This window comes from Danio aesculapii, chromosome 15 (genome assembly GCF_903798145.1).
Source record: "Danio aesculapii chromosome 15, fDanAes4.1, whole genome shotgun sequence".
Taxonomy (NCBI): Eukaryota; Metazoa; Chordata; class Actinopteri; order Cypriniformes; family Danionidae; genus Danio; species Danio aesculapii.
Genome location: NC_079449.1, coordinates 14,975,217 through 14,998,650, shown reverse-complemented (window position 1 = coordinate 14,998,650; position 23,434 = coordinate 14,975,217). Strand labels below are relative to the sequence as shown.

At 36.6% G+C, this 23,434-nt stretch overlaps 2 protein-coding genes across 4 annotated transcripts; one reads left to right on the top strand and one right to left on the bottom strand.

The window, feature by feature from the left end:
* The first annotated feature begins 624 nt into the window (after positions 1 to 624).
* LOC130242094 (sialic acid-binding Ig-like lectin 5) lies at positions 625 to 5,531 on the top strand. Its single transcript, XM_056474107.1, has 7 exons — positions 625 to 649; positions 1,519 to 1,682; positions 1,802 to 1,967; positions 2,749 to 3,039; positions 3,573 to 3,854; positions 3,953 to 4,043; positions 4,772 to 5,531. Exons 1-7 carry the CDS (start codon positions 625 to 627, stop codon positions 4,875 to 4,877), a joined length of 1,125 nt encoding a protein of 374 aa, XP_056330082.1. The 3' UTR covers positions 4,878 to 5,531.
* Positions 5,532 to 5,902: 371 nt separating this feature from the next.
* Positions 5,903 to 23,126, bottom strand: mag (myelin associated glycoprotein). Of its 3 annotated transcripts, XM_056473394.1 has the most exons (11): positions 23,003 to 23,126; positions 21,313 to 21,391; positions 19,413 to 19,781; positions 17,182 to 17,478; positions 16,833 to 17,090; positions 13,803 to 14,063; positions 13,199 to 13,507; positions 13,015 to 13,114; positions 10,078 to 10,180; positions 9,275 to 9,328; positions 5,903 to 9,000 (listed from the first exon to the last, which is right to left on the bottom strand). In XM_056473394.1, the coding sequence occupies exons 2-11, from the start codon at positions 21,359 to 21,361 to the stop codon at positions 8,839 to 8,841; spliced, it is 1,962 nt and encodes a 653-aa protein (XP_056329369.1). In that variant the 5' UTR covers positions 21,362 to 21,391; positions 23,003 to 23,126; the 3' UTR covers positions 5,903 to 8,838. The 3 variants fall into 3 exon arrangements, with proteins under 3 accessions (XP_056329369.1, XP_056329370.1, XP_056329371.1); XM_056473395.1 differs by lacking the exon at positions 9,275 to 9,328; XM_056473396.1 differs by lacking the exons at positions 9,275 to 9,328; positions 10,078 to 10,180 and having other exon boundaries at positions 8,845 to 9,000.
* Between the last annotated feature and the right edge of the window lie 308 nt (positions 23,127 to 23,434).

Sequence of the window (23,434 nt, the reverse complement as noted above, 5' to 3'; positions counted from 1 at the left end):
GCTGTTCATCTTGGCTGTCAATAAAATGGCAAACTGTGAGGATTTACGTGAGTGATCTCTGTTTTATTATTTTATGCAAAAAATTTGGACTACAATTTTGTTGAAATTTTTCACACTTTTTTGTTAGATTTTGCACTAATGGCTGAGATAAAACGTATAAAAACAATGTCGTTTTAAAAATTGCACAGTAGATTTTGTACACTTGTTAGCCACTTTATTATATGTACACATTTGCTTGTTAACACGCGTCAGCCAGTCACATGACAATGGCATTTAGGCAATCATGTAGATGAGGTCAAGACAATCTGCCCAAGTTCAAAACGGGTGTCAGAATGAAGCAGAAAAGAGATTTAAGAGATTTAAAGTTAGAGTGAACCTGAAGTTTATTTTAATATATTGACGTATTTCGGTTTTAATTTAGAGCGGGGTTTTAATTTAGCGATCTTCCTCTTTTCACTTGCAGCAAACTAATTAGTAAATAAACTATTTTCTTGGGTCACTTTGACCATGTTCATCTCTTTATAACCACAACGTGCCAGTCTATTAATGGTTACTTCCAGCAGGAAAATGCACCATATCGTAAAGCTCAAAATCATCTCGAAGTGGTTTCTTGAACATGGCAAGATGGCCTTCACAGTCATCAAATCCAGTACTGCATCTTAAGAATGTGGTCTAATGGAGATTTTAATCATGGATGTCTCATGCAGTCAACAAATGTGAATCAACTTTGTCAAAATCCAAAAATCTGTTATTTAAAATATGGTCCAACCCAGTTAATGCAAGGTGTACCTAATAAAGTGGCCAGTGATTGTATAGATACTCTCATGAGCAGCCAAAAAATAAAGTCAAGTCAACAGAACCTGCCCATTTTGTATACTGTGACATGACTCATGTCTGTTTTTTATGACATTTCTCTTAATAGAGTTTTGAGTTGACATTGCAGGATTAAAATGCTTATTATACAAATTACTGTTGTCAGATTTCCATCCCAAAGTGATGCAAAAAATAAAAATAAAAACAACTTATGTGATACTTCCAATGTATGTGACAACTGTAGGTTAGCTATGTACAATGAGAAATAGATTAATGTTACAGTAAGTGGTTGCAAACAATTTATATAGGCTGAATTTAAACAAACTAAGCTGAACATTATTAAATTAAATTAGTTTATTTTAAATCCAGCCCATATCAATTGTTTGCAACCACTTATCTCCAGTAAAAATGTATAAATTCAATCAATCATTTTTTTTCATTGTATATACTGTCTGCCCTAAACACAACTCCTTACCTTTTCTGATTTTGACTGTAATGTAATGATGTGCACCTTTTGTGAAGCTGGTTCATTATTATTGTGAAAATCGCTATACAAGTAAACTTGAATTGAATTGAGTGATGGAAACCCAGCTATTAAAACACACAATATGACAAACAGATCAATTTGAAGTTGACATTTAGACCATTTAGAACACAAATAAACTCAAAGGGAGTCTAATTAATCTGCTTTGATTTTGGTTTAAGAGCCAGGTGGAGCGAATGGTTTCTTCATCTCTGTAAAAGAAAATGTCACTGGAGAGGACGGTTTGTGCATTAGAGAAGAATGTTTTTTCAGGGTCCCTCAAAGCCTCTCAGAACCCATTAAGAAATCCTGGTTCAAAGAAGACTCACAAAACGCAACTGCTGAGGTTCTTGCTTTTTTTCAATAAAATCAGAATTACACCCAATGAGGAGTGCAAAGTTTATTTAAACTATTTAAAAAGTACTGTCTACTTATCTTTTAATACATTTTTAACTGTATTCCAAGGTGAAATTTTTTCATAGTAATATCGGACGTTTCAATTGGAAGGAATGCAGCTTTATGATAAATCCTTTGGTTCTGGGTGAATCTGATGGTGAATATAGACTGAAACTGGAATGGGGACAAGGAAATGTGCACATATTTCCTCAGACAGTGAAAATTACAGTGAAAGGTGAGTGTTTGTTTATATACTTTAAAGGGTTAGTTCACCCAAAATTAAAATTATTTTATTATTTAGTCACTCCATGCCATTCCAAACCCCTGTAACCTCTGTTTATCTTCGAAATACAAGTTAAGAAATCTGAGAGCTACCTCATCCTCCATTGACATTAAAGGTACAGTATCTCGTTCAAAGTTCAAAAAAACATCCTCAAAATAGACCGTGTGCCTGGAATTTCTGGATTTTGAGCAAGTCAGAGGTGGCGCAGAGGTGCAGTGGTTAGCACTGTCGACCTCACACCATCGATCGCTGGTTCAAGCCTCAGCTGGGTCATTTCTGTGTAGAGTTTGCATGTTCTCCCCGTGCTCGTGTGGGTTTCCTCCAGGTGCTCCGGTTCCCCCCACATGTCCAAAGATGCGCTATAGGTGAATTGAATTAGCTAAACTGACCATGGTGTATGTGTGTGAATGAGTGTATGCGTGTTTCCCTGTGATGGGCTGCAGCTGGAAGGGCATCCGCTGCATAAAACATATGCTGGATAGGTTGGCAGTTCATTCCGCTGTGGCGAACTCTGATTAATAAAGGAATTTAGCCGAAAAGAAAATGAATGAATGAATGAATAAACAAGTCAGTACATTTGCTGTCTATGGAAATAAGTTCAAGGAATTTGGAATGACATGAGGGTAATTATTGACAGAATATTCATTTTTGGGTGAACCCTTTAACAGAGAAACATTAAAAAGCCACATAAATATATATCATTTTTGGTTCTAATAAAAATTTGTGCATTTAGAGCTCACTCAGAAACCAATAATAAACGTCCCACTGCTCACAGCGGGACAGAGGGCTAAGATATCCTGCACGTTTACACTTAAGTGCTTTGGTCCAACACTAAAGTTTGTGTGGACAGGAATTAATGGCAAAATAATGAGACCTGGACCTCGTGGAGTGCCTGGCCAGCATAAGTTCACTTCAATATTACGTTTTCACCCTAAGCCTAAAGATCACAATACTAAGCTCACTTGCAAAACAATTCTTGAAGAAAGCATCCAGACTGAAGCTACTGTGACCCTCGAAGTACGACGTATGTTTCATTTCACTTACGAAAGGCCCAGATATACTTTCAGCAGCCGGTATAACACTAATTCAAACTAAATCAGGCCAAAGTGAACTTGTGTCAGTAGTTCATTTTCAGGACTTTTGTGACAGCTGGTTTGAATTGGTTCAGATTAAAGATTTCAAAAGTTTATTTGGGCCGGTAAACATATTTGAATGATTATTGGTCTATAGTGATGATGTAATAGGTGGGTGTGGCTTTGGGGCCAGGTAGATATGAAACTCCCCTCTTTAGGCTGTCAAGGTCAGACATCTGAGAGTAAAACCAAACACTCAACAGTAAATTTATAGTAGAAATTAGAGTGTTTTGAAATTTAATGCCACTTTCTGCATCATGGACAACATCAGGATATACTGCTGCGTTTCAAACACTATTTTTTGCATCTAAATGTAAAGAAAAAGAAAATTTGCTTTGAGTATATATGGGCCTTAAAACATCATAACACCAAACTTTAAATAGGAGATAAAGAGTATGTAACAAACCTGCCGTGTTTTTATCAGATGCTCCTGAAATCCTGAATAGCTCCCGCTGTGTGGTGTGGGGTGATGAATTGTCCTGTATGTGCATCAGCAGTGGTGTGCCGTTACCCCTCATACACTGGCCAACACTGGATGGTCCCACTAACCATTGCAGTGCCTGCACACAGAACACCATCATCATTAGCAACATCTCTATTTCTGGTATCAGGAGCGTCAACGATACCATTGAATGTATTGCTGAGAATCTCATTGGTACAACAAGAATGCAAATCCAAGTGCACAATCAGACTGAAACACCCAAAGGTAGGACACAATTACCATGTGTATTAAACAAATCATTCTGAAACATTGCTGTTCTTTAAAAATCTCATTGTTCTCTCAATCTCTCTGTCATCTGGCAGTAAATTTGGGTCTGTCCATGTCCTGGATTATCTGTACGCTTTCTGTTGTTCTAAACATCATCTTTGGCTCTTGTTGTACTGTTGTCCTATGGTATGAACTTTATACGTTTGAGAGAGGATGGCTTACTTATGAAAATTAATGATTGTTTTATTGAAGTATGTTTGTATGCATTGTTTTTTTGTAGTTTTATTTTATTGTATCGACACACCATTGATTTGGTCAATATTCCCCAAATGTGTAGACTATATACAGTATACAATTACTTTAGCAAAAAATAAAGTTAAATTGTTTGGGCATCTGAATTTATGACTGCACAAGCTCTCAAATATATTACCTGTGATATTGTCACCTTAGAATTATAAGGTTCTAGCTGACATTTTTGTTAAAATTGAGTTATTGACATATTCTTATTAAATGACAACTTATTTACATTATGGGATGTTTTTTTATAAGTTGCAAACTTTTATAAGTTGTTAACATTTTAAGACTTTTTATTTAAAAAAACAAACAAACACACATACTGTTTTGCTATAGAATGCAAAAACTTTGAAGCTCAGCATCTCAAAATCATTCAGAATGCAGATAGAACCTTATAATTCCAAGGTGACTATATATTGACTACATTTTGTACACAATTACTTCAAATAGCGTTATTAAATATATTGTTAGAGTAGCAACCATGGTTAATTTGTGTTTACCATTGTTTATCCAGTTTGTAGGTAAAACTATGATTAATTTTCACAAGGAAGGGCAAATTGAAATTTTATTGAGAAAAATGTTTGTATTAGGATAATTAATAACTCATTGTACCTTTACAGTTTTAACAGGAAAAGAAAAATTCGTGAGAAACCAAAAGATGAAGAACATGTTTACAAGACATCACTGAAGAGGGAAGAATCAGTATATGAGACGATTAAAGTGTGAAGCTTGTGGCTGGATTGCATGGGTATACAGCTTATAAAACACTGCTGCTCCATCATTCTGGTCTCTATATTAACTTCTCTTATGAGAAAAGGATAATTTCTCATTTACTCACCCTCTATAAGCGACTTTCTCGCTTTCTTCAGACGACACAGACTGTTTATACGCCAACGTCATCACGCCGTGAAGCGCGTTGTAATACTCGCACTGAAAGTGACTGGCCATTGAAATAGATGCCGCCATTTTGAAACCGTCAAGTTGATCATTAGGACTTTGTACATCTACAAGCCAAGTCATTAGCCCACGCTAGCCTAGCCTATCCATTTTAAAGAATCTAATAAATAAGAATTTATTTAAATTTTTTTTAATCTAGCTCTATAATATTTTTACAACCTTTGTGGTATTTTGAAACTGATTTTAACTGTGAGTGATGAATATAGCTGGGGTTTTCATAGCCAAACAAAATATGTTTAGACCATTTCAATGTGGGGATGTCGTTGGCCCATGTACCTGCTTGTTATCCAACTATTTCATAACTGTAACAGGATCAATTCAATCATAACTTTATTGTAAAACAGCTATCTTTATATTTATATGTGACTCCCTTTGGATTCTCGGAAGCTGTAGAAATTCAAAATGCAAAACAAGAAATACATTGGGACCATTGTTTTTGTTTACATGCCTCAAAATGATGTAAAAGTAGCCTACTATAAAATAAGCTCGATGTTAAAGACATCTTTATATTACAAATATTTGTAGGCTTTTCAGTATTTTTCTGATAAGCACCAATTGTTTAATTTCAGACCACATTACTCTTCAAATATTTAATACGCTATATTATACTATAACTATACTGCTGTTTTACATGTTTTAATAGGTGTCAGCTTTGATGGCACTGATCAGTTATATTTATGAAAAGACTTTTTCTTTCATGTTGAAAACAAAACTGCTTCATGAACATTTACAAATAAAGCAAATTAAGTTTCCATTTTGTAATTTTTTTTCATTGTAAAGAAGAATGACACTCGTTGAGGCTGGAGACATTTATTAAACAAAAAAAATAAATAAAAAGAAAGCAAGCAAATAACATGATGTAAATTATTATTTAAATAACGATTGGAGGTTTTCTGTTCTGCATTATTATGCATGTCAATGAGGAAACAACATTACTTTGTTCATTATTATTGCCATCACACAGTCAGATACATACAAATATTCTTTACAACACTCAAAGTGGAAAATTAGGCTTGACCTTACAAATGCGCCCCCCAAATCTGTTTGCTAACAAATAAATATCTGTGTATATATCTTCAAACATGGACTCTCTGTGTTACTAATTGTATATGCACATATAATGTCATTTTTGTGTGATTTCTGCAAAATATACACCATTGTCGCTCAATGTAAGTTCTCGTTGTGTGGTCAGATGTTCACAATGCAGAACCATATATCATGCAGAGTATTTACATACCGTGGTATCCAACCAAGGTGCCTTGAATGCTTTATAAATGTAAGATGCCATTAATTTAATATAATAATGACTCATTAATCTGTTAGTCAAATTGCATTTCAAGGGCTAATCGCATATACGGACCATTTAACAAACATCTATTGGACACAACCTTACCAGAGTATTACATGATTATATAAAACATTACATTTATTTCAAGCACCTTGGGTGAAGTGATACCTTTCTTTATGTTCCAAATGGTGGTTATTTGTTATTCACTTTCAGAGGATGAGCTACAATCATCCATTATTCAGTATCATATCAAATGTCAGCTTAGCTTTGCTCCTCGATGTATTTGGAACATATCTGAGAACTCGTTTGAGATAAATACATGTCTGAAGAAAAGGGGCGCAAAGACGTTGGGGCAAACGAAATCCAGCAACCGTTCAGTAAACCAGTTTTGAATTCAGGCCTGTTTTCATTTACAAATACAAATAAATGAAGATGCAAAGTAAACTGGAAAGAAAAACAGTATTAATTTAAGGATTTCTAGAATTCTTCACCCAAAAACTACTTAAAACTTTGTTATTTACTCACCAACATTTTGTTCCAAACCCAAATGTATGACTTTTTCTACATCCAGCTATTTCATACAGCAATTTAGTGATCATGATCAACTCCAAGTCCTGAATTTTAAGCCTAGAATTTAAACATGGCATAACTGATGTCAACAATGGTTTCCAAATGCTTGGACTATATACAGGGTTCATACAGTCATGGAAAACCTGGAAAAGTCATGGAATTTTGACTTGGCATTTTCCAGGCCTGGAAAAGTTTTGGCAAAACAGAAAAACTTACAATGTTTTGGAAAAATCATGGAAAACAGATATCTGTATACTTGAATATAGATTATTTACTTCTTATCTGTCCTTGGCCAATCACACACTCTCAAATTATTAGCGCGGTGTAAGCATTATCTAAATCAATTTTACATAGATATAAATATAAATTGAAACTAAATAGATTGTTGTGTTTTACAATATGCTGTAATAAATTTGAACATTTTGAATTTATGGAAAAGTCATGGAATTTTAGTAGTAAAAATGTGTATGAAGCCTGTATATAGTGCACAATGTGTTTCAAGCTACATTTTGTGCCTTTTAAACACTTGTTCAACATGTACTCTCGCTGTATGGGAAGAATTAAATTCTTCCAAAACGCACTTGGAACAAACTGAGTGAATAATCACAGAATTTTCCTTGTTTTGGGCAAACTAACCCTTTAACAATCACTTCTGGGTGTGTGATAATGTAACAGCGTACATGTAGACTCAGAAAAGACTTGTATTTGAGAGTGTTAATCCTCCCGGACAAACCCAGAGTTGGGGATAGTGCTTAAACTGTATGTCGAGGCGCCCATAGCACCTCGTTCCCTGATGCTTCGACTTACAGCGGACACAGTGAAAAGGACCACTAGTGACTGAGACTCAAACCATACCAATAGGGTATATGCACAGCTAGTGTTTTTAGCCAATGATAAACCGCTGGTGAAAGGTTTATGTGACTATTTTCAATTTTATAAGGTTCCTTTTACAGCATCGATGCTGTAATATAATTAAAATACAATCAGTTAAATAGACTTAAGCAATCATTTAGTTGTTCAAGAGCAAAACAAGATGAAAGACCGTGTAAACATTAGCGCCGTCAGGAGCAGCAGGCTAGTGCAGAAACTCCACTAAAAATACTGGGGTACTGTTTAATTCTGGGGTACTGTTTAATTCAGTGCTTCTTGTCTGGTCTGATACCCAATTTATATCATATATAAGTGTTTCTCAACCACATTCCTGGAGGACAATCAGCTCTGCACATTTTTCATGTCTCCATCACCAAACACAACTGATTCAGATCATCAGCTCATTAGCAGAGACTGAAAGACCTGTAATGGTTGTGACAGACAAAGGAGACATCCAAAACATGCTGTGCTGGTGGTCCTCCAGGAACGTGGTTGAGAAACACTGTCGTCTATCAATCAGACAGTGAAGATCACTTATTTTTAAAGAAACCAGACCTTAAACGCAGCGATTTTGTATGGGATGACAGTTCACCGAAAGCAATTGGGCTGGCTGACTAAAATGAAAAGTCTGTGTGCATATACCCCATTCCTTGCTTCAAACTTTAAGCTCTTGTCATTTAAACCAGGACATTCACTCATTTTTGATTAGCAGAAATATCTGGTATGGTTTAAAATGGGGGAAGTAACCAAAAACACAAATATATATCTGAAAAAAATATATTTTAGGCAAAAATATCATTCCCGGAGGCCTGAAGATGCAAGAGAGTGGAATTTAAAACAACCTCGAACTCTAAAACCATCCTCCAGCTGTTTAGGACGATTCTCCGCAAAAAAAGGCCACATTTAATCATTTTTAATGGGAAATTGTGGGGTGGAGGGAGTGATTGGACACTAGTGGCTACTGTGTCCCGTTTGGCCGAGGCATTAGGGAAGAATCGCGGTTCATTTAGCTTTAATTTCAGTATAGTCACTGCCGTCACCATCAGCCCTCCTAAAGACTCCCTCTCGGTGTCGTCCATGGAGAAACTCTAGGGCGGCGTAGTTCAGCTCTTGCCTCTCCATGCCTGCCATTGGGCCCACAGATTGGTAATCGCCGTCGTCTCCCTGTGAAAATGACATGAAAGATATTTACGCACAGTATTTGGAAGCAGAGCAATGAGTAATTTCAAAATAAAAGTCTTCAAAAGCATTGTTATTAGCAATTAGCAGCTAAACATAATGAGGTAGCCAGCGTATGGACTATTAGCTTCAAGGCAGCAGGTGTTAAAACAGAAATGAATCTAAAGTAGGAACTGGATTTTTTTTTCTCATCAGTTTTTTTATGTTCATTTCACCTCCACCCATTTGTTTGCATGCTCATCTGAAATGTCAGCCTTACCGTGCCTTCCTCTAGGATGGAGTTAAACTTTGAGCCCAGGAGCTCAGTCTTAAGCTACGTTAGGGGAAGAAAAAGAGACAGAGAATGCAGAGAAGCAATGAAAGAGGAGAGAAAAGATGTCAGGAAATGCTATAAGCATAGGCCACACTGGAACTCTCTGTTGTGATGCGCCATCCACATTTGGATCCTAACACTTTGCATATCATACTAGCAAAATTATGTGTATGCAGTATGTAATATGCACATTTTTTGTATGCACAAACTACTATTGACTATATCTGACAATAAAATGTTTGATTTAATGATGCTACTATGCCAAAATGGATCTAATAATAATGGAATAATTCATGCACTTTATTGAATCTATGCCACAAATAATTCAGGAAGGTAAAAGTATGATAGTACAAGCAAGGTATACCTAATAAAATGGCCAGTGAGTGTATACTGTGCAGCATTCAGTAAGTTAACATTTTAAGTAAGTTATTTTTTGTACAATTTCTTTAGTGAAAAGTTCTTCAAACAACTTTTTTTAATAATCTAAAGCAAATTGAAATGGTTCCATGGATGTCAAAGATTCATCATGGAACTACTGATGCCAATAAATAACCTTCATGGATATAGGAATAACTGATTTGTTCTAAATGTGGAAAGCTAATAACAACAAGAGCCAGTATGTAATATCATTTGCCACATGTATGCTTGGACCATTCGACTGTACAGTCTGGTCGCTTTTATTTTGTATTATTACGGTGTGTGCAAGTACATATTGTGTGGGTGACTTCTTCATCACTGTAATATCTCACCACTTTTTTCCTGAGACTCTGTTTGTCCTTCTTGACTGCGCTGTAGAACATTGAGGGATTCTCCACTTTAGATCCCACGTCCTGCCCAGGGTTACCATTCTCTCTGAGGGGTGGAGTCAGAGAATCAGACTCTGTCTCACACTCAACCATACTGTGTAATCTAACTGGCTTGTGGCAACTCTTTAAAGGGATAGTTGACCCAAAAATTAAACTGTTATCTGTTTACTCACCCTGATTTTAGTTCTTTGGTGGAACATAAACCAATGCTGCATCCTAATTCACTTATTTATACTACGTCCAAAAAGTATGTAGATTTTTGTGAATAAAAAGTGTGTACTTTTTAAAGTGTAACAGAACAGCTTTGGGAAATACTATTAGTTAGTAATTAATGGACCATTCTGGTTCTTAGTTATGTACCCTGTCAGTCATCTTGTCACATTCTCGCAATTTTTTTAAATTAATAATTTCATATTGGCGATGAAGTAACATGTTAACTGCCATTTGCAGGTTGTTCATCCAGAGAAATCTCTTCTTGTATTTGCATAATTCAAAAGTTAATGATCGAACGTTTCCAATCATTCCAACCCCTTTATTTAAGACTCCACTTCTTAGTCTTGCACATCCACCATATATGGACTATATGCACAGCATAGTGTTTTTCAGCCAATGATGAACTTTCGGTGAAAGCTTTATGTGACTATTTTCAATTTCAAAAGCATAGGCGGAGCAGGTGTAAGGCTGGGGAAAGCTTAGCCTCCCCCACGCCAGAGACCACTCTGAAAACCAAAACAAAAGTGCTGGTCAGCGGACTATTCTGATTTACTGGTAAAGGACATAAGTAATAAAACGACAAATGAGTATTACGAAAGAGGTATAATAAAATATTATTCTGGTTTAATTTGTTTTCAGCATTAAATGAAATTGGTAGTTTCATTGCAACATAGTCTAGCCTATAGTGTAGTAATCTTGTTTAGGCAATCGTTTAGAGTTTTACATTTTAAAGGTCAAATATTTATTGCTGAATTACAAGTTTGGTTTTCGATTGGCCTCGTGAAAAAGAGAATGATTTCGGATTCTCAGGGCCGGCGCGTCCAGAGGCGACCTAGGCAGCAGAATAGTGAGGGCTGCGTCCGTGATGATGAATTTTCAGCTTTATTACTTCTGTCTTCAGTCACACGATCCTTCAGAAATCACTCTAATATTATTATTTTATTATTATTATTTTATTAATATTGGTAATAGTAATAAAAGCAACAAGGAGTAATAATTTCATTTGAAACTGCATACAGTAAGTAATAAATAAACATTTAATAAATAAGTATTTAACATTTTTTTCATATTTAATAAATGCCGCCTTGATGAACAGAATAATTTTAATTAGATTTTTAAATAAAAGTAATAATAAAAATAAATAAATAAACTGACCCCAAACTTCTGACCAGTAGTGTAGATCAGTGGGTTAGTTTAATAAAATAATTTAATGTGCGTGTTGAATATAATAGACATTTGTTGATAGGCGGTGCTTTTGTTAAAACCTCTTCTTGGTCGGTCGTAAATCTTTTTAAATGCATTAAAGGGCAGAGCATATATCAGCCTTACCCTGGAGTTTCTTCACCCTCCGCCTATGTTCAAAAGATTCCTTTTACAGCATGGATGTTGTAATGCAATTCAAATATATTCAGTTAAATACACATAAGCATCCATTTGGTTGTTAAAGAGTCAAAAAAGACGAAAGCAGCAGGCGAGCGCAGAAATTCTATTGAAAATCCTGGGTTATAATTAATTTCCATATTTTAAAGACATGGCACGGAAAAATATAATTGAATGCAATGCATCTTGTTTAGTCTGATACCCACTTTTTATTGTATCTCAGCCAGGCAGAGAATATCGCTGTTTTTTTTAAGAAATCAGATCTTAAACACAGTGATTTTGTAGGGGATGAAAATTAACCGGAAGCCCTGGGGCTTGGCTAACAAAAATTAAAAGTCTGTGTGCATATACCCCATTTAATGCAATGTGCAATGTGTTGTGACCAATATTAGCCATATAAATGTTCACAAAACAGCACTAAAAAAGTAGACCATCTTGGTAACTTCAAAACACTAATTTAAACGTATTATGATTAGGGACAAAGAAATAATATTTTAGAAAATTATTTAAAATGGACAAGTATGTGAATTGGGATGCAACACAAGACATTTTGCAGAATGTTGATTAAGCTGCTCTTTTCCGTACAATTAAAATGAATGGAGACTGGGCTTATAAATTAATGATATGCAAGAACCAATGACAAAGATTCTCTGTGAATAACTTATGCAATTATATGCCTTGAGCATACTTCAGAATTGTTATGCACAATATCAGGCTGGCAGCTCCCATTCTTTTTCATTGTATGGAAAAGAACTGCTTAGACATTCGACGGAATATGTTTGCAAGTACTCCTCTGAAAAAACAAAACCATATGCTGGGGAAAACACAAAATATATATATTTTAGGTCAACTATTCCTTTAAGCCTGGGCATCCATTTTAATACAAGGGGATCATTGAAACCCCTAAATAAAAATGGCATTTTGCCACAGTGTCAAGTCCCAATCTGGGGACTGTTTCATTTAAATTTCCAATAGGACGTTTCATATTTTTTTTGTGCAAGATAAGATAGGAGCAGGGTGTTTGCTGCAGAGCGGTTTTGAGGCTGAAAAGCAATGACATGGGGCAATTGAACCTGCAACAGATTTGTTAGTCTGCAGTTTCATGCACATTGTGGCATGTTTACCATCTTACCAAGCAATCAAATTGGATCATCTGTGAGTGGGTTATGGCTTGAAAACCAAATGCCAAAAAAATTCAAACAAAACTGAACATGGATGACTAGGCTTGATACCTACAAACCCCACCAAACTGTTCTCCTCCCAGTCCTTCTTATAAAGGATACTCACTTTTTATTATTTTGACCGACGTATCTCACAGCTGCAATGATAAATGCGATGACCGCTACACCTCCGATAGTCCCCACAATGACGGCCATCATGTACTTCTCTGTGAAAGTGCATAGAGATCATTGATGGTACCTCAAAATGACATTAACAGTTGCATATGTGGTTTCATTGAAGGTCTACTTACTCTCCTGCTGCAGTTCTAATCGGATGGTTTCGGAGCCGTATATGTTGGTGATACTGCAGTGCACATGGACAGCGGTGTCGCCATTGTTCCCTCTTTCACCCTTGTCCTGGAGCTTGATGACGCCAGTGGAAGTGTACCCATCTGAGTGTGTGTAGTAGTTGAAACGATTGTTGGAGTTGTTGATGGTGACGTTGAGGTCAGGAAGGTAGAATTCAATCGCAGGTTCTGGGTTTCCAGAGGCAATGCACACACACTGAACACCCTCACGGACTATAGTACACTTAGAGTCATCAAGGAGGACTGGAGCAACTGGGAAAATTGAACAGGAATATTCAAAACCACATCTTTAAGTGCTTAGAAGCAGATTTTGAATCAAGTATGACTCCAAAACCACACTTTTAGGAGCATTCAGGAGTTTAAGATATTAAGATTTTGGACTCAAGAAGGAGTATCCAAACTCAAGTACTACAGCACTGCTCTCCATTTACTTCTTTTATTTACTTCATCTATGATCATCATGGTCTTTTAAGTTCAACACAAATCAAAATTGGCCTGAATTACAGGTTCAGTATGTTAACCCAAACTATTTTTTTAATGGACTTACATTCTACTGTAATGTTAAGTGAACTGCTGGCCCGTCCATGCTCATTTTCAGCTAGGCACCTGTAGACTCCATCAGCCTGTGGCATGATCTCATGTAACTCTAGCACAGATCCCTCCTCTGCTGTGATGGTTCCCACCAGCTCCCCATCCTTCAGCCAAGTCAATGTGGGCATTGGGTTACCCTTGCTGGTGCACTGTAGGGAAACTGAGGATCCCTCCAACACCGTCAGAGACTCATTGATCCATGGCTCCCGTGGAGGATCTTCCAGTTTAATGAGAGAAAAAATTATTTCCTGAACATTTCCTATTCCCTTACAGCAGCTTTATCTGGTTTATATTACAGCTGACTTCTGCACCAAAAAACATTAAATTCCCATTAAAATTGGAGTTCTGTTGAACAGGTTTCTAAAGGGGGCGGCACAGTGGCTCAGTGGTTACCAAGTTACCAAGCTGGTTCAAGTCCCGTCTGGGCCAGGTGACATTTCTGCGTGTATTGTATGTTCTCCCTGTGTTCGTGTGGGTTTCCCTCACAGTCCAAAGACATGCGGTACAGGTGAACTGGATTAATTAAAATGGGCTGTGGCTAAAATTGAAAGTGTGTGTGAATGAGTTCATGAGTTAGTGTACTCTCAGTGCTGGGTTGCATCCGGCGCATAAAAAACATATGCCAGAGTAATTGGCTGAGGCAGTAAATCAGCGACTAAGTTGGAGGAAAGTGAGGGAGTGAGGATCCTAAACACTGCTGATTGACCATTATGACTGTGATTTGGTCCAATGATCATCGCTTCACCACTGTTTTTCAGCAAGCGTGAACACACATACAAAGACACTGGAGTGTTTGAAAGCCATGTCTATCCAAAGATCGGTCTATGTGCAGATATATGTGAGTGATCTGCTGATGGATCAGCTGATAGACAAAATAAATGGTCCACAATCACAATCATAGTTGTCATCCACATCCTTTTTATTAAATTTTCCCCAATATCCTACTCACCCATAAGCCACACAACACCAGTGGCGCCCCCAGAAAGTTTTCTTAGGGGTGGCCAGAAGAGGCCACACCAAATCTTGGGGTGGCACACAAATAAAAATTTATTCAGTGTACAGTAATGTTATATTTTTGTTTCTGGTAAATGAAATAATGTGGTTTTAATAATTATTCATTCATTCATTTTCTTTTTGGCTAAGTGCCTTTATTAATCTGGGGTCGCCACAGCTGAATGAACTGGCAACTTATCCAGCATATGTTTTACATAGCGGATGCCCTTCCAGCTGCAACCCATCTCTGGGAAACATCCATACACACTCATACACTACGGACAATTTAGCCTACCCAATTCACCTGTACCGCATGTCTTTGGACTGTGGGGGAAATCGGAGCACCCAGAGTAAACCCCCGCGAACGCAAGGAGAACATGCAAACTCCACACAGAAATGCCAACTGACCCAGCCGAGGCTCGAACCAGTGACCTTCTTGCTGTGAGCACTACCTACTGCGCCACTGCGTCACCGTTTTAATTAATTAATTAATTAATTTATTTATTTATTGAAATAATTCAGCAAGTACATGTGCAAACCAAATAAAAATCAATATTTAGTTTAAAAACACTTTTCATGTACATTATATACATGTGTACATATATATGACCTTTCAGTTATTTTTCACATAATTTTATTGTTCAGCACACAGTATATGCCATGTCTAAAATTAATGAAGATGAATTAATATGAATTAATAAAACAAACAAATAAACAAACTGAACAAAAGGCATTACTATACACACACACACACACACACACACACACACATACACTCACTACACAGACCCTAATAATATAATTTATCCATATTCCTTTTTGAGACACAATATTATTAATACAGCTTCTTCTATTGATGTACCTTAAGGTAAATATTAAATTTCCATTGCTGTCTATTGAAGGTGTGTGCATGCTGTCAACATCGATCGGGGAGGGGGAGGGTCAGTGAATCTGCTACATCAGTGGCATCAATCAATCGACAATACTTTAGTGGCTGCTATTTAATTAATTATTTATTTATTGAAATATTGTGAATTTACGTAAGTACATTTAAATTAACAATATCAACAGCAAAATCATATTGGGGTGGCCCCCTTGGGTTTGTTAATTCAATATAGCTTCAAGAGTTTACACTTAGCTGATGATTGATTATGAAGCCAGTTTGGCATGCTGTCTCGGGAGAAAGCCCTGAGCCCATAAGATCCTCGAGCCCGGGCTCTCTGCCGTTTGCAGGGGAAGAGGGGAGTTCGAGCTCAGGTAGGTCTCGAGAACTATCCCTCTTTGTTTAGAGCTGATGACAGATTATTATTTGCTATACTGGTTAAGAGCTTAACTATAGTGTTAATTTCGATTGATCACTTCACTTAAGACCCATGTTTTTGGACTGTGGGAGAAAACCGAAGAACCCGGCGGAAACCAACGCGAGCATGGGGAGAATGTGTAAACTTCGCACAGAAACGACAGCTGGCCTGTTAAGGATTTGAACCAGTGATGTTCTTGCTGTGAGGCAACAGTGCTAATTACTGGGCCACCATGCCGCCCTATAGAGGTAATGGTGGAGGAGTAGGGGTGGAAGGGGGGATTCTTCAAAACGAAGATAACTGTAGTAAGAAACTCATTCGTTAGGAATCATCTGATTGGTGAATCATGCGTTAGTTGATGTGGGACCAGCCGTGATCAATCATAATCACGTGCTGCTCTTGAAATTAGTTTATAAATAAACTTCACATAGTAAAATAAAGGTAATACTAGGTAAACATAATACTAGTTGAAAACAGTACTGCGTCTTGGCTGACCAATTGTAATCGGATGACTAAAAATGAATGTATTCTTTACTGTAATTATTTTTTAGGGTTTTCACCTTTATTGAGATAGGACAGCTGAAATTACAGACATGAATGTGTGGGGAGTACATAGAGGGGAAGACTAGAGCTGTGTTGATGCACTTGGCGCTGACACTATAAATTGAACGTTATTTTATGGCCTTACTTACAATTTACTGCCAGATACATGGACGTGTTCATGTTGCCATATCCATTGTCACCAACGCAGGTATAGACACCTTCCTGCTCTGGTGTCAGGTTTTCCAGTGACAGTGAAGAATTTGAGGCGGTTTCCGACATCAGCTCTTTGTCTCCAAAATACCATGTTATCATAGGGGCAGGATTACTGTCTACATCACAATGCAGGACCACCGAGCTTCCCTCCATCACCTCTTGAGATACGTTCACCCACACAGTTCGAGGGGCATCTGCAAGTTAGAATCAGGAGTCAGCACATATTATCTTAACTCTCAGAAAATCAGGCATTAGTTTTGGTTAAAATGATGCAGGGGCTCTTACATCTGATGTCCAGGGTAATGAGGCGCTCGTAGACGTAGGTGGTGTTTGGGAAGTTGACCCGGCAGCCCAGTAATTGGCCATTGTGCATGGGTTTGGGTGTGAAGGTGAGAGTGCTGGACAGTACCGCAGTGTTACCTTCCTCAACTTGGTCAGGGGTGAAAACTGGGTCGGGCAGGTAATCCGTGTACATCCAGTGGATTTCTGGGCTCATGTCTGGACAATTGTCTGGAACATAACAGGTCAAATCCAGGCTTTGATCGCTTACAATCTCTTCGGGAACATCAATGTTGGGCTGATCTGGAGCAGAAAAAGATATTTCAAAGTCAATATCAAGTCAAAACAGTTGCAAGTAATTTGCATCAATCTATTGCATTAAAATGTTTATACATCTATCCATTGATTTGTTTAATTGAAGCCAGACTTCACTTTTTATTGAACTTCCACTTTTCCAATATCCTGCTCTACATTTTTATTTAGTAAATATGCTGTAATGTAATGTATGTAATGTTTTATCCAATAATACATCTTATAACCAAAGTGATGTTGATTTAATTTAAAAATGTTGACTTTAAATGCCACAGGTGTCAAAGTCAGTTCCTGTAGGGCCGCAGCTCTGCACAGTTTAGTTTTAACCCTAATTAAAAACACCAGATCAAACTAATTGAGTCCTTCAGGCTTGTTTAAAACCTCCAGGTAAGTGTATTGAAGCAGGGTTGGAACTAAACTGTGCAGGGCTGCGGTCCTCCAGGAACTGAGTTTGACAACTCTGTGCTAGACCATCTATGTTTCAATACCTACACAGAAAAATATATTCTTAACACCAGTATTTAAGTCTACTTTTTCAGCTAATTCCTTTCAGTCAGTTTACATAAGCAAAAAGTGAAAATGTGGAAGGTGGAAGAAAGTTTAGTAAATCAAAATATAATAATAAATACACAAAAAATTACTGCTGCTTGTTGAAACTACCCGTTTAAAATGAGCTGAAACAGCACAATTCTTGTCATTTCTTTGGCTAATTTATTTGTTTTCTGTTCAGTCCACCTAAATTTGTAAACCATTACCTTAAGTGTTTTGTGTTGGGAAAACATGAAGGAATTGAGTAGGTCCAACTACCTGGTTCGGGGATTTGTAATTCCCAGCATGCTTTGCTTGGGATTGAATTAAGAGAGGGAAATGTTGAAAATTAAAGTAATTTTAGGTGTTTAAAGATTAACTTGTTAGAGTTTATGATTAGGATTTAAAAGATTTTCATGAAACGCTTTGAGTTTTAAGGTTACCACCTTGCAGAAGTACGCATGCCTTGGGTGTTGGCAGCTTAATTAATAAAAATGTTTGTTGCTTTGCTCAGTGAGCAATAACTCTCTCAATCAAATGTATATAAAACTCATGAAATATGCTTAAAATGGCATTTGTAGTTTATTTAGGATAACTTCAAATAAAACTAAGAGACTTCCAAATACACGACACATAATAGACATACATGATATTATCAGACCTTTGAGTTTAAGTTAAATAAAAATACAAATGTATTTAAACTGATAAAATCATGTTGGACCAACTCAATTGCATTTAATTGTATAAGTAGTTTTTTTAGTTGGTGCTAAACAAATTTATTGGATGGAAATCCTGCACTCAATTAAATTGAGTTCATCTAATGAGTTATTTTTTTGAGTGTATATTTAATATGTATGTATAAAATAGTGTTTATATTGTTATAATTATAAACATAATACATGTATTTTATTTTAATAGGTTCATTATTTTCTGTAGTAGAGTTATGAAAATAATTTTGAAGAAAAATGTAAAATATGACAACATAATTTTGCATAATTACAATAATGGAAATTTGAGGTAAATAATGCAAGAAAAAAGTGCAACAGCAAGAAAACAAATACACTCTTTCTTTTCTGGAACACAAAATAAAATATTTTGAAGAATGTTTGTTGTCCATACATTTTCATTCATTTTAGATTCATCCCAAAACAACATTTGACCCCACTGACTTCCATTACACGGACAATAACACTTTTTATTTTTGTCTTCTTTTGTTCAACAGAAGAACAGCTTTGGAATAAAATGAGGATAAGTACAACAGAATTTTCATTTTTGGATGATATTTGCAAGTTGTTTTGATTTGAAATGTTTAGATTTGATTACTGAAAAACACATTCAAAGATATTTATACATTTATAATGATATATCAATAATAATGAAATATCCTGCATTCTTACCCAACACCTGTAGTTTTGTGAAGTCAGGAAAGGTGTAGATATTCGCTCCACCAAGATCTGCCCTGAAGTAATACTTTCCAGAATGTTCCACACCAATGTTACTTATCAGCAGTGTGCAGTTTTTTTGTGTCAGGTCGCCCAGAAGCTTGGTCCGTCCTTTGTAACTTTCGTGAACAATATCTGTACGGGACTTAAACACCACTGGAGGAAAAAGCTGAGGGTAGGGGTGGCCGAAATACCAGATCCCATGAACCCCCCTGTAAGGCCTGATGCCGGAGGGGTATGTGAATGAACAGGGTATAACCACGCAGGAGTTTGTCATGGCTGAAATGTCTCTGGGCATCCACACATTCCACTGAGCGCTTGCATCTGTTTAGAGAAAGCGATTGTGAGGGGTGTTACATTAAGAAGTACTTTTAAAGGTCCCATGAAATTAAAATAATGTTTTTTAGATGTTAGTATCAGCATTTTACGCTTAAGGATATCTAGTGTGCTACAAAACAGTGACAAAATTCACATTAGGAAGATATAAACATCCAAAGCTTGCAGTTTGTTTCTTCCAACTAAAAGGGTCAATGATTTTTTTCATACTTCACTTTCTCATCAAATCTTCTGACCAATCAAATGCTCTCCAGTATCTGACTACTTAACACTACTTAATGTCCCGCCCTGTCATCTTGTTTCAGTTGAGATTACATTTTTAAAAAATGATAACCATAAGCATTTTAGAGTATTTGTAAAATGAGGTGTAGCTATTGGTACATATTGGATGTCAAGTATTTAAAGTTTTATGACAATGGAAATATGTGGTAACCAAGTTTTAGGAGCAACAAATAATAACCTGACTTCTAGTTGATCATTTGGTACCAGAAGTGGCTTATATAAAAGGCAAAGGCCTCTAGATTATGCTTATTTTACCAAAATAAAACATGATCATGCCTTGATTTTTAATTATTTAATCAGGACAGTAAGGTCTGACTTCGCTTAGACAAAAGTCTTGTCACTTAACAGAAATAATGTACTGTATAGAATATAATGTGATGGTGCAGTGGAAAAAGAATTCATATTGTGTATGACTCCCATGAGCTTGGAGGACTGCATCCATACATCTCTGCAATGACTCAAATAACTAAAAGTCATCTGGAACGGCAAAGAAAACATTCTTGGACTCCCAGAGTTCATCAATATTCTTTGGATTCATCTTCAATGCCTCCTCCTTCATCTTACCCCAGACATGCTCAATAATGTTCATCTCTGGTGACTGGGCTGGCCAATCCTGGAGCACCTTGACCTTTTTTGCTTTAAGGAACTTTGATGTGGAGGCTGAAGTATGAGAAGGAGCACTATCCTACTGAAGAATTTGCCCTCTCCTGTTGTTAGTAATGTAATGGGCAGCACAAATGTCTTGATACCTTGAGCTGTTGATGTTGCCATTCACTCTGCAGATCTCTTGCACGCCCTCATACTGAATGTAACCCAAAACCTTGATTTTTCCTTCACCAAACTTGACTGATTTCTGTGAGAATCTTGGGTCTATGCAGGTTCCAATAGTTCTTCTGCAGTATTTGTGATGATTGTGGTGCAGTTCAACAGATGATTCATCAGAAAAATCTACCTTCTGCCACTTTTCCAAATGATCAACTAGTAGTCAAGTTATTATTTTCTGCTCTTACAATTGGAATCAACGACAAGACTTTTGTCAGGAAGTGTATTTGTTATACGGAATAATTTCATAACATTTTACATTGTGTTTTATTTACTTACAGTATGCTATTATGTACTGCATAGACCACTTAAATTATGCATGACAAATAAGAGAGAAGAATTGCATTCTTTGTACTATAGTACTTTAACTTTGATAAAAGGAACCAAAGAGATTGTTCATATCAGAATTACTTACCTTTCAGTAAAAGCAGCAGAGGCAACAGCAGCAGCTCCAAGCCCTTCATGGTCTCAGTTTAAATCTGGACCATAGATCTCTGTTACCAAATAAACAGCACATGCATTAGCAACAAAGTAAGACAACTGTGTTTAACTCACACAGCAAAGCTTTCATTCTAGTGTCATCTGGGTGTATTTATCACTTTATAACTTGAAATGTATACTATAATCAAATGCATCATTTTAAAGGCAGAAATGTTAAGGGGCAAATTATAATGGGTTTGAAATGTGACATGACCTTTGATTAAATCTCTTGCATGTCAACCAGATATTACTCTGATCTTATTTTGACTGTAACATGTAATATTTTCTATATAATGAAAATCCTAAATAAGAATAAAAACAAAGTATATACAGGTGCAAAAAAACCAAGGGGATACTAATAATAAGATATTCTTTTTTACTGTAATATTTCATTTTTATGTTACAGTAATAAGAAACAATGTGGGATTCACCCTAAACTCTATGATGCAAATATTACACAATAAAGGAGGAATTGTTGTTGAAACAATGACAAAAGAAATATCACAGAAGTCAAATATAAACTGTTTTGTGACTGACAAAAATTCTTGAAGAGTCTTCTTTCATTTAGCTATCTTAGTCCATTCAATATAAGAAATCTGATGGAATTATATCCAAATTATATATATGACATACAAGTTCAAAATTGGGATTTACACATAAAATATAGGGTGAATAAAATATAGAATAATTTGGTGCTTCCTTCCGTTGTGGCGATCCCAGATTAATAAAGGGACTAAGCTGACAAGAAAATGAATGAATGAATAAATGAATGTTCAGATGCAAAAACCAAAAGTGCCATCTGAAATTTTCTTCTAAAATTAGTACTCTAAAATTCCACAAAAACAAAGGAGGCAAAGAAAAATGGTAATTTTAGAAGAAAACTGCAGATGGGACTTCTGATGGGACCCTTCATATACAGTATTAACACACATAAACTGGAACAGAATAAAATATTTGAACATATATGTACATATTTGTTATTTCAATTTTTGATGCCAAGTGGAGATTTTGCAATAATTTGGTATTTATGTTGCATATATGATATTTTATTTAGGTCTATATGAAATCCAAATAGGGCAGCGTGATAGCTCAGTGGTTAGCACTGTTGCCTCACAGCATAAAGGTCACTGGTTCGAGTCCTGGCTGGACCAGTTGGCATTTCTCTGTGGAGTTTGTATGTTCTCGCCGTGTTCGTGTGGGTTTCCTCCGGGTGCTCTCGTTTCCTCCACAGTCCAAAAGACATGCAATGAATTGGATGAACTAAATTGGCCATAGAGTATGAGTGCGTGTGAGAATGCGAGAGTTTTTGAGTGTTTCCCAGTATTGGGTTGCAGCTAGAATGGCATCCGCTGAGTAAAACATATGCTGCAATAGTTGGCGGTTCATTCCGCTGTGGCGACCCCTGGTAAATAAGGGACTAAGCTGAAAGAAAATAAATGAATGAAATCCTAATATGAATTTGTGTCATAATTGTCATAATCAGATTTCTATATGGGATGACAATCTTTACTAAAAATAACGTTAACATATCATCTCCTATACCTCTTGTTGTTATGCTATACCTCAAAACAGACTCTATACACGTTATGTTATACAGTGTGGGCCACTTTGTTGTAAGGCAGTACCTTAAACTTCTGGCAGAGAGTGCTGAACCGCAACCAACTTGAATTCAGTAGCCGCTGCTGTTCTTCCCTCACTAACAAGGGGGCGATCTCTCACAGCACATCAACTCAGCTTCCCTTCTCATTTGTCTTAAAACAACAACAACAGAAAGAAAATGACATCAGCATCAAGAAGCAACATTAGCTCTTAACCCACACAAGCGCGCTCCTGTACACTCGCGCGTACCGGGCCGCAGTGTGTGGGAGAGAGGAGAATTGCTCATTATGAGTGTACGACGTCAACCCTTTGCGTGTTTGGCAGGGCATACAGACAGCACTGTTCAAGATATGACACATCATCCACATCCACGGCACATTTATCCACGCTCACACGCGTCACCAGCTGCCTCTGTTTACTTTCTTCACGCGCGTGTCAATGCTGCGCGCGCTCGTCAT